Consider the following 12,505-nt stretch of genomic DNA (forward strand, 5'->3'; position numbering starts at 1 on the left):
TCAGGTCACACCGTCCGCAGTGCAGTGTGATGTGTAGCACTCTCATCACTGCACTCAGTCTATTTGCTTGATGGGGCTGTTGTTGTGAGTTATGTAATGGCATTAAAGGCCTAAGCCTCACAGCAATATGATTTTTACCAGAGGAAAATGGGTCTGCATGCAAAAAAAATATGAATGGGTGCTGCTTTTAAAAATGTCTTTTGCTTGTGCGAGATTGAAAACCGGGATCAGACCATGGATGTGTTTTTGTGAGTGTGTGTGTGTGTTTGTGTGGGCCTATAAATGTGTGTGTGTGTGTGTCTATAAAGTATTAACGTGTGTGTGTGTGTGTCTATAAATGTATCAATCTGTGTGTCTACTGTCTATATATATGTGGGTTTTGAGTGTATATTTGTGTGCGTGTGTGCGTCTGTGGGGGGCGGGGAGTCGCGTCTTACCGCTTGGACGTGACGATGGGAACCCTCCAGCTCTTGATCTGGCTCAGCTCCGTGTCGGACACCTCCATCTGCAGCGGCAGCCGTGGGATCCACACGTTGAGCTCCAGCTGAGCGCTCAGGAAGCTGTAGCTGAAGTTCACCAGCATCCCCACTTTCCCGCGCATCTCTTTACCGTTCACAAACACGTAGTCGCATCTGTCCGACACCTGGGGCGGGGGGGGGGGGGGGATTGATGGAGCGACCACCAGTCAGCAAAAAACAACAACTCTGCTCCCGTTTGGATTCCTCCGAGACAACCCTAGACATTGCAACTCTGTAATTATTCCTGGAAATGTACTTCTCTATAAACAACCTTTATGAAACTCTAAATCAGGATACTGTCAACTCAAGCAATGTCAGTTATCTAACCTAGGACGGAAAACGAAGCAAAAATTCAGATACGTCACCGTTTTTGTTAACAAATAGACCAGCAGTTGAGCCATAAATTCCTTTCACAGGGGTTTTGGTCTCCATGACTCACAAAGTAATATCCGTTGGTTGTAATAAACAGCCCAAGATAATCACAGACGTGGAGGTTTTTAAAAGAGGCTGCATCGCAGTATTATGTAAATGAAAATACCTCTGCGTTGCCATGCTAGACATCAATCCTTCACATACAAGTGCATTCATTACCATGTAATTCCAAAGGTAACCTTGGCAAGTTTTCAGCAGCTCTGATCCTGTGTTCTCACTGAGACCCAGAAAGACGCGAGTCATTCTACACACTCAGTACCGCCACGGACGGACCCCACCGCATCGCTGACAGGGCAGTGAGATTTCACTCCCTGGCCCCTTTGTGAGTGTGCCAGGCAATGTAGAGGAAAATAAATAGTGACTTTGACACAACCAAGGAGGCATGCAAATACCAAATAGATTGGCACTCTTATGCATGTGAGAGTGACCATGATAGGAGTATTTCTCACATGTAGGAAAAAGAGTGACCTCCCATTGTGGTCACTCTTTCAGTAGCTTGCTCCTATCATGGTCACTCTAACATGTAGGAGAAAGAGTGACGTCCTATGGTGGTCACTCTTTCAGTGTGGCTTTCAGTCACGTGGTGCAGCGGCCCTAATCCCTGTGTCATGCTCTGCTCTTCTCAGTGAATATTCATGGTTTCCTGGCCCATATGCAACATGAGGCAGCACTTATGCACCTTCTCTCTTTCTCTTTTTTTCATCTAATCTTCCGTTGATAGTGAGGTGGTCCAGACTGCTCTTGCCTGGGTTCAGAGAGGACTAAGTGAGCTGTTCCGTCTCTGAGACCTTCTGCTCAGCCCCGGCTGAGGTCTCCTAAAACCCTAAGTCAATAAGAGGCTCAGGAGGCTACAAGACAACGGGCTTGACAACGCTAGAATCAAATATCCTGGTTTATTGGGATCAGCGCCGACGGGGCCCAATGAGATGATTGCATCTCTCTCTGTCACCTGTTTTGTTCACTTCCTCCGACCTAGTAGGCCCCACTACCTCATAACTCACTCTGATTCAAGAAGATAGGCTCAATTGGCTTCCAGATAAATCCACTCCATCCATCAATAGGTGGTCTGATAGTCCTCAGTGGCTCTCACAGAGAGAGAAGATATCAGAATCAAGCTGTTAAGGAGATTAAGAGGTCTTTTGTGATTGAGGCGGATACTCAGCCCTGCAAACATACTAAGAGCTAAGCTTAGAACAATGCATCAAAAGGGACGCAAATGTAATGGTAATGGAGTACTGTGGCCCGTTTTCTGCCCCTGAGCATAATCCCTTGTCCTGCATTGTACATGTTTAACGTCCTATGTGCCTTTGAAACATCCCGCATGTTGGTATCTGTGTGTATCTCTTGCTATGAGACTATTTTTAATCCAAACAGAACTGTAAATTACACGCATCACCAGAGACATCTGCTGTTTGTGTACTCGACTTGCATGCATTGTTGCCGGGCGATGACCACGTTTATAAGCATATGCAGCCATTACTAGGGGCTGTCTTTGTTTTTTAGTGTTGCTGCTTTGTTGTGATCATTATTCGAGTCACTCTTCTAACCTTGAGTTTACACATCCACACGCGTGACCTCAACATACCCTGGACTCAGGACTCTCCCTGCAACCTCCAATTCATCAGTAAACAAAAGCCTGCTTATTCCGAGCTGCCCCCGGGTCCGAAGGCTAGCAGGGCGAGGCAGAGACTCACAGGAGGAGATCCAGGTGCCCGGGCGCTGGGTGTGGAGGTCATACCTCGGGAGCTGCTCCTACCCCAGCCCCCTCATCACCAGCGGGGAGGCTGACAGAGGGGTTTGCGCCGGGGCCAGACACATCGCTTGCATTGCCACGCCGACAGAGAACATGAAGGAGGTGGGAGGGTGACTTTGGCACAACTTATTTGCTCTCTCCCTCCAAACTCTTTGGGCCCTCCACGTCAAGGATTGTCTGACTATGAGTCCAAATTGTCAGTTTAAGCATCGGTTGAGGGCAGATGCACAGGACATTATTTTATTTGTCCCCACTAAACCTAATTTAAAGGACTAATTACTCATCAAGCACCATTGGACCATAGGTATATTTGCTCATACTCAGCTACTAGGAAGCACAACTGGTGGTAATACCTAGACGAGACTGGCCAGGGATTGGTGAAGGCTCAATCTGAGAAATGGCTTAGCTTTTAAATTAAGTTGAGCTGTAAGACTTGACACCAGCATCCTGGGAAAAACTCCCTTTGTCCCGATTCCAATTGTACATTAAAGAAGGAAACACTGTGGACGGATGATGTGTGTGGATGATGGCCTGGCCTGGCCTGAGTCAGACTGATTGGACTCTCGGGCTCAGTGAGGCTACACACCTGTTGCACATTGATTGCTCAATGTGCAACCAGCTAAAAAAGCCTTCAACACACACACACACTCAGAGCGAGATCTCCTGCATGGCAACACAGAGCACCAGGCCAATTATCATTATTCCAAATAAATTACAATAAACCGTCTGCAACACCAACGCCCTGCGTCCTTTGTCTGGAGGAGCCCAGTAAAGGGCACCTCTGTGGAGGGTGGCGTGTAGCACGGACCTGGCTACAAAAGCTACAAATGACACTCAAAATACCATCAGAAGAGGGGAACCTAGAGGGCGTGGTTAATGATGCTGCGGGTGGGACGCAGGGGCGGAGCTCGTACCTTGAGGACGTCTTCATCGGTGGAGCTGCAGTCGGTGAAGTCGGACACGTCGGTGATGACTCCGTCCTCCTCCACCGCCACCGTCCTCACGGGCATCACCACCTTCTTGCCCGTCAGCATGGCCGTGTTCAGGATCTCCGTGTCCTGCGGGCCAGAAAGCTGACGCTTGAGGGGACGCTCAACAAGAGAACTGACGTTGAGTCTGTGATGCTGCTTATTGATATCGAGGTTCCAAAACCAGCTCTAATCCTAAAAGACAAGCATTGATCATAACAGCAGGATGAGCTGATTCTCCCTATCATTAACGAAGAGAACCAACATGAAGAAACACAATACTATACAGTTTCCCATTCGATATTCGACTGTATCAATGTAAACACACTGCATTAGCAGGACAAATCATTCCATGGAAGCAAATAGTCTTCACACTGTGGCATCCCGCCACGTGAACCTCGGCCTGGACGGGCCCAAGGGACCGTGAGGGACGGGATATGCCACCCCCACCCACCAGCCGGCGACGGAGAGCATCCCTTTCGCCTCCCCAATCAGGGTGATTGGTGGACACCTGGCCGGTGGCAGGGGAGCCATCTTAAAAGGAGGTCCAGGACAGCACAGCACGGCACGGGAGCAAGGAGGAAGTGTTTGTGTCCGGGAGAGGCTAGAGGCCCATGGAGGCCCTAGAGACCGCGTCTCCTTCATTGTATTTAAGTTGTACTCAATAAATGCCTTTAACGCCGTATCCGCACGCAAAAAGTGTCGTTCATCCGTGGAACCTGGCCCAACCGAGCACCGGGTTACCACAACACACATAAAAGCCCAGGAGGTGGAAGCATATTGCCGTCTTTGTGTGGAGATGGTTCAAAGAGAGTTCACAAGGCCATGTTTTAGTTCAACATGAGTAAAACAGGAGCTCAGGATGGATTCTGCTTATGCAGCGCTTTTAAGATGTTCAGATAAATAGAGCCGCGAATCATCCAATTAAATCCCTACTTCCATCCCGTGAGCCTCTTATCACCGCGGTCGTTTGAAATGCTGTGCAATTTCGCTTTCCTGTCACTTTGTTTTCCTTTAACATTTATTGTATGAGGCATCATCTTTTCCTAAGCTGTTTTGATGTGGAAAATATTGTTTATCTATTTTGAGACGTTTGTCAGATGCTCTTGACCTTTTCCGTGAGGTACAGATCTGAAATAGATATATTGTGTATCATACATCTATTGCATATGTATGTATTTTGTTTACTCACTGCAGAACAAATTCTCTCCCTCTGGGATTAATAAAGTTGTTATTTTATCTCTCGCCTTGATCACATCAGATATAAACAGATTTATTTGATAAACACATTTGCTTTGGTCATGCTGTCCTGTGGCATTTATCCATGTGAGACCACTGCGTGTGTGTGTGTGTGTGTGTGTGTGTGTGTGTGTGTGTGTGTGTGTGTGTGTGTGTGTGTGTGTGTGTGTGTGTGTGTGTGTGTGTGTGTTTAAGTGCATGTGTTTCTGCGCTCATGCATGTCTGTGTGCGTGTGCGAGCATGTGTGTGTGTGTGTGTGTGTGGGTGTGTGTGCGTCTTTGTGTCTGTGTGGCTGTGTGTCTGTGTGCGCGTGTCTGTGTTTGTGTGTGTGCGTGTGTATGGGCACTCCTGTGTGCATCGGAGTGTAGTGCAGGCCAGCCTGGGCTAATTCTAGGAGTAATCCGTCAAGTGAAATTGAATGAGTCGACTTGCCTCAAAAGTGAGCAAATCAACCAGATGGTGGCCGTGCTCCTCTCTTCTAAAGACATACATATAGAAATGACTGTTTGGTCTAGTCAGTACAGTCAGGCTTGTAATCCCCTTTCTGTAGACCCTCTGATGAGCAGCTTTAGCCCTGGCAGATATTGAACAGGCAAATCTATATATATTAAAAATAGAGTGATCCGTCAGTGCTAATGTCACTCTTGGCCAACCATCAAATGTTCTGATGTTGGCCTTCAGTCCTGAGGTCATCTTTTAATCCAACCACACTGTCATATACCCAAATCAAATCAGAGCAGGGTGTGTGCGCGTGCCTTTCCACATTACAGGAGGCTGTCCTGCCTCATCACGTTAATTCACCGCGACGCACGGCAAAAAGGTCTGCAAAACGTCTCAGGAGGAGCCTAATTTACATGTGTGCTTTAATAGAAACACAACAAACCACACGTTACCTCTAATGCTTCACAGACCAACTCAATGTTACGCAACGCTACTCCATGAAATCCATGTTCAACTGTGTTAGCCCTGCACAGGTCACCACGTTCAGGCCTGGCCCCATGATGGATTCACAGGGCTCAGTGGAACATGGCTGCATGTAAGATGGCTGCTGCTGCAGCTGCTGCTGGCAGTGCTTGATGAAGAGATCCACAGGGCATCGGAGAGAAGCCAGGTTCAATACAACACAAACCCACAAGCCACAAGAGGGAACATGAATACGGGGTCCGTATTTAGTCAGTAATATGCTGGCATGTGGCTCAGGAGGTAGAGCGATAACCGGGAGGTTTCTCGATCCCCGGGTTCCTCCTAGCTGATTGTCGATGTGTCCCTGAGCAAGGCACCTAACCTTAACAGCTCCCGACGAGCTGGCTGTCACCTTGCGTGGTTGACACCACCATCGGTGTGTGCATAAATGGGTGAGTGTTGTAAAGAGTTGCCACTGGTTAGGAAACGTCATATAAATGCAGTGTATTTACCATTTAATATCTAGATTACGGACATATTATATATCGGCTTTGTGTGGTAATGAACGATTGAGAGAAGCATGTGGTTTCGATTGGAGGTAAATAATAGAGAGTGTTGCACTGGGACCGAGCCACACTGAGGAAACGAAACTTCTTTCGGCCAGCGAAATATTTGATTTAATATTACATAATGATCATGGGAAAGTACAGGCAGCAAAGTTACCATGGATACATTCAGTGAGACAATGGGTGAACAAGATTCTTATAGGGAAACGTTTGCATTGTGGGTAGGGAATACACAGGTAAGTGGGAGTGACCATAGTGGAGAATTTAGGATGGCGGGAGCGGCCAATTTAACTGCAATACACTATGGGGAAGTGGACATGTGTGCATGTCTGCCAGCATGGCTGCAAGACGGTTAAAGGAATCTACCTAACAAGGAAGTAGGTCGATTGGCCTGGCCTTAGTATCAGACATAGTGGCTCCAGTGGGAATGCAAATGAGAACTTTCTTAACCTCAGTTAGAGAGAGGGAGGGTTGTAACTTAAGATACAGGGAGAATGTATAAAGTTCCTTTTAATGTGAATAGTAATTATATAAACAAGGTTAATATAATTTTTATATGATTGTATATGATAGTTATGATTGATATTTCCACGACACACACATAACGCATCAGCTATCTGCCAGTCAGCAGAACAAGGTGACCCTCACTGCCCGGTAAAGAAGGCATCTACTGAAATAACATGACAATCAAAACAGACCCATTCAGACTTCTGTTCACACACACACACGCTTACAAACTAGACACTCCAAAAAAATAAAATAAAATGCGTCACAACAAAGTGCACAACACTACTCCGATTGTACGTTGGCTCACCATGACAAGAGGAGCCAGCCCCACAAAGTCCCTCTGGGTGGTGTAGATCCTCATGGCTCCCTCCGTCTTGGCACCCTGGTCCTGGGACCTCTGGGGGAGCTCCAGCTTCCAGATGATCACCTGGCTGTCCAGTGGACTGCTGAGCTCCTCCACCTCAAAGTCCATCTGGAGCACCTCCAGGAGACTGCTGTCCAGCCTGCTTAAGGGGCACACGCACACACGTGAACAAACACACGATCACACACACACACACACACACACACACACACACACACACACACACACACACACACACACACACACACACACACGCACACACACACACACAGACACAAAACACACAATCACACACACGCAAAAACAGACACGCAAACACCATGATAGTTGGACTGCATTGAGGTAGTGTGATGCTGCGCTGTAGTTTTAATGTTGCAAGCCTTTCTCTCACACACACACACTCACACACACACACACAAATAAACGCACACACACAAACACACACACACACACACACAAACAAATATCACAGAAGCTCGTCTGAATTTTGGCTGCACTGTTGGACAAGCAAAACGCTAACCCTGATCAGCAAATCATTTTAGTTTGATTCAGTTATTTAATTATATTATTCAATTTATTTGTACATGCACAACACTATTATACATTATCTTGCTAACCAATCAGGGCATCTGTAAACAACAAACCAACCAAAAGTCGGACAAACAAACAATCAAACAGTGGTAAACAACTGGGCAGAAACACGACCTTGTTGACATATTTAGCGTTCCTTTCAAAATGCCGTTGTTGTCAAAGCTAATAGAGAACTGGGGGGGGGGTCTTTATCAAAGCACTGCCCCCCGATAGGCTGATTATTTCGCACCAGTGTCATTTAATTCTGTCTGACCGCGTTATGTTCGAGTGGAGATAATGACTTTGTTGGGCGTGACCAAGAAGGTGAGACTGGCTGTGAATACCAAATGAATGAGGACCAGGGCAGAGCGGTGTGATCATGTGTGAGAGGGCTGATTCATTAGGTGGGGCGATCTAGCCGGACTCATGCACAATCCTGCCCTGTCCACCACGGCCAGGGCAGCACTCAGAGTTAGCCTTGATCTGTGAACTTCCTTTCATCAACATAAGCAGGTGCTTCGGTATGTGACCTCGCACCGGTTCTTAGTATGACCATCCAATGAGAGTGTGCGTACTGGAAAAACACTACTGTTGTTCTGTTGTGGCCAACAGTATCATTTCCCAAGTCTCATTTCCCGAGTAAAGACACACTAATCTTAATCCAGCGATGGCTCATCCACGTATCTATTTGTTGTTTGAGGGGGTGTGTCGCATCGGTTGAAATAAGAGATTGCGTCAGGTTATGAAAAAATCGCACACTAGTTTTGAGTGGGATAGGTTATGACATAGGTACTGTCACCGATTTCCAACTCCGTGGAATTAGTAGTTGGGTAGAGAAGGTCCGCAGCCATGCAGAATAATGATATCACTCCCCAGTCAGGATGACGCATCAATCTCTGAGATGAAACCCAATACCCTCTGAAATGTTGTGGCACACGTTTTTTCTCTGAAAGTTTTGAAAGTTGAACAGCATTCGGATAAAACAAACATGCTCATATCCAGATGATTGACAACGCCATAGCAGAATTTCTGAGACTGCATGCCGCCGGGAAACCAGAAAATGTGAGGGAATGAGTTACGTTGAATGTTAATCTGCTGTCGGATTCGTAAGACTATGCTCTCGTTAAAGTTTTACCAGGAGCTGGACTGCATGACATGTTAACCGATGTTTTGAAAAAACATTCCTCATTGTCTCAAGATACATGGTAAAATATGTGCTCCTTCTATTTACCCAAAGGAGCACTGTGTGGTTGTGTATGTTTATGTGTGTGTGTGTGTGTGTGTGTGTGTGTGTGTGTGTGTGTGTGTGTGTGTGTGTGTGTGTGTGTGTGTGTGTGTGTGTGTGTGTGTGTGTGTGTGTGTGTGTGTGTGTGTGTGGTGTGTGTGTGTGTGTGTGTGTGTGTGTGTGTGTGGTGTGTGTGTGTGTGTGTGTGTGTGTGTGTGTGTGTGTGTGTGTGTGTGTGTGTGTGTCTATACATATGCGTGGGTGCGTATGTATATGCGTGCTTGTGTACTGTGTGTGTGTGTGCGCTATATTTTATGAGTGCCTTGGGTCCGTGTAGCAATAGGTCATGTACTGAATATATTAAATCGAGCAACCCATTTTTCACTACACGATTCTATATTTCAACACCAATAAATACCACTTTTAAGTTTCTGTCCAGTCACATTTTAGACAAAGTCCATTTAAATGTAATGTTTTCCTTGATAAGGATGTTTTTGCCATCTCAAGGAGCAGCAGTCTGTCTCAGGGGAGTGCTGGGGGCAAGTCCTAGTCTGTAGCCCACTGTAAAGACTGTTTAGTAAACTGTATTGAGATTGAGTATGAAGTGAACTGTATTGAGTATTTAGTTAACTATCTTAATTATGAAGTAAACTATATTGAGTATTAAGTCAACAGTATTGAATTTGAAGTCAACTATATTGAGTATGAAGTAAACAATATTGAGTATGAAGACAGGAGAATAATATGGAAACTGTAGCCTAAATTGTAATGAGAATTGAGGTATTATGTAGAACTGTAAATATGAACTTCACTTACCTATACATCGTGTTTGTCTTCAGCTTCAATCTCAACAATGTGATAAACCGTGCTGTTCTCATTCCAGTGCAAGACGGAATTGAATAATTAGAGAATCGTTCCATATTGACAACGTAACGGTTCAACTGTCAAAACAAGACATGTTTGTTTCCCCTAAGCACGCCCTTATCCCTTAGAGCAGGCATTAACACAGATATTCACTTTAAGTCTGTATCTGTGAGATGATTGGGGGAGTTCCATCACCACCAAAGCCCTCTGTCGATTTCAGAAGACGAATTGACTGCAGGAACCTGTCTAAGCCGTGCTGAACCTTCTCATGAAGTGGCTCCTTTAAAGGCTCATGGTGGCGGAGGATAAAGCAGCTTCAATGTTTACAAGCACATCACGGTTGGTCCCCACAGACACAGAAGTGTAGAAAGGGAGTAGGAAATCTGCAAAGTGGAGTGAGGACCGAAAGACTTGGCAGGGGCTCTGTGTGTCCCAACATTTTGAGAGGATTACCAAAGCCAACTCTGAATGGGAAAAATATGTTTAAGTTGAGATAAACAATGTCCTAATCCATGAGGGGTGGGGGGCTGGGGGCAGTGTTACCACTCAATGGGGACGCATGTTAATAATGTCGACACTCACTGAGTTAGACTCAGTTTGCTGTTGAGTGTCGTTGTGAGTGCAGAGACATCCACCATCAAACAGAAATCCATTCCGCATTGGGAATGTGCCTAATGTTAACTCATAGATTCAGAAATACATCCCTTAGGACCAAGTGGGTGTTCCCTTGAATCAATGCTGCAATTCACACATCAATGCCGCAATAAACTGTAATCATTTTGTGATTCGTCATCATTAATGACTTCAACCAGTTCCTCCATTCTCATCTAAACACAATATGAGTTAAGTGACATGGAAAGGACATTTATGTTACCCCTGAGTCTAAGTGGCCACCTGAGTCTGAATTAAAATACAAAATTACATTATTATTTATTGTTTTTAAGGCATTTCACAGGAACTGCTGCGAAGATATAAGATACAACGAATAAATACGAAAACACCTGAAAGCCTTTTCAACTTCCTAGATTGTAAAGTAGCCTTTGTCTATTCAAGTAGAGAGTGGTGTATGGAAGTAAATCTGGGAAGTATCTGGATTTTTTGCCTCCCAATATAACTCACAAACATTTTCAACAAATAATTGTCACCTTTATTATTCAATGTTATAAAATTCAAAATGAAATTTTAGACATTAAAAAATTCAACTTAAATATTTTCAACGTCCCCAAATTCAACATGCCAAAGTCACCTGCAAAATTCAATGCATGAAATTTAGTGTTAAAATCCGGCGACCCAAGGAAGAGCAATCCATCCTAGATGCTAGATCGTCACTCGCTGGTTCTTTTTTTCTTGATACAAACGTTAATTCTAAACAGGATTTTACACAGTAGCCTATAATAGGAAATGCTCGAAGGTAAATCAACTTCATTAAACATTGACTGTAGCTTTTTATGGGGAGAGAAGCAACGGTGGTGGACCTTACGAAACGCCCTATCCATTGTATCGGTCTGTAAAATGCTAATCAAATAAAATAAAATGGGTTTATGTGTTTAAGCACATTTAATATCATCTTGAGGGTCGGGAGTGATCTTATCTTTTATGTGTGTGTGTGTGTGTGTGTGTGTGTGTGTGTGTGTGTGTGTGTGTGTGTGTGTGTGTGTGTGTGTGTGTGTGTGTGTGTGTGTGTGTGTGTGTGTGTGTGTGTGTGTGTGTGTGTGTGTGCGTGCGTGCGTGCGTGCGTGCGTGCGTGCGTGCGTGCGTGCGTGCGTGCGTGTGTGTGATTGCAGTGACTTGGCTAGATTGACATGCAGTGTAAGGGTAATTGTGGTGGGTTAAGGAGTCCAATTGATTAAGGCACCAATTTGGGGCGATCCAAGCTCCCTTTGCCTACATTTTTGTGTGATGCTGGGGCAATCTGAAGCCCGCTGCCCACAGTGGAAGCCTGGAAGGAGAGCGCAGAGCCGACAGTATTGTGCAACTCAAGCGGCAGCAGCTTGTAGCACCAGTGGCGCTTCTTCCCGAGCGTGCCTCGCCCGACAGCAAACTGCTTTTAATTTGTCATCCTCATATCTGTATCATGTCACTCGATGTGAAATAGTGTTGGCTCTGCACGCTCGTTGCGCTCTTGTTATGCCACAACAGAGGCATATCAACCTTTTTGCTCCAGCCACTTCACGTGCGCCCGGTGTCACAAAACGAATTCCCTCAATGAAAGTGTTAGATGACGATATAAACGTTAAGTTTTAAGAACGTCCATGTTTCCGCACGTGAACGACTTCATGCCTGTCTACTCTTCAAAGTCGTGCATGTTGCAGACAGCCTCCCTGGGGTCACACTTTTCGGTGGGTCGCAGAATTCTGTTTAGGCCCCGTTTACACGAGGACGCTTGCGGGTAAAAACGACAAAATATTTTATCGGAAGAACCTTTTGTTTAGACGGTGACGCCGTTTTTGGGGCATGAAAACGCATAAATCTGAAACCACCCTCCAGAGTGGAAAAGTTGAATACGCTCCGCCGTAGCGTTTCCGTCTCCACTGCCAAGACGCAAAACACTGCTCAGAACTGTTCACGTCGCGTACGCGTTTACGTCACATACATG

General features: G+C 45.6%; 1 protein-coding gene across 1 annotated transcript in view; it reads right to left on the reverse strand.

Annotated features, from left to right (window-relative positions):
• LOC130384933 (transmembrane protein 132C-like) overlaps positions 1–12,505 on the reverse strand; it is a 33,385-nt gene that overhangs the window by 3,450 nt on the left and 17,430 nt on the right. Inside the window, exons 4-6 of the mRNA XM_056593341.1 lie at positions 7,194–7,389; positions 3,618–3,761; positions 438–643 (exon numbers count right to left, since the gene is read on the reverse strand). Coding sequence (XP_056449316.1) covers positions 438–643; positions 3,618–3,761; positions 7,194–7,389 — 546 coding nt within the window. The remainder of the gene's footprint in view (positions 1–437; positions 644–3,617; positions 3,762–7,193; positions 7,390–12,505) is intronic.

This window comes from Gadus chalcogrammus, chromosome 6 (assembly GCF_026213295.1).
Source record: "Gadus chalcogrammus isolate NIFS_2021 chromosome 6, NIFS_Gcha_1.0, whole genome shotgun sequence".
Taxonomy (NCBI): domain Eukaryota; kingdom Metazoa; phylum Chordata; class Actinopteri; order Gadiformes; family Gadidae; genus Gadus; species Gadus chalcogrammus.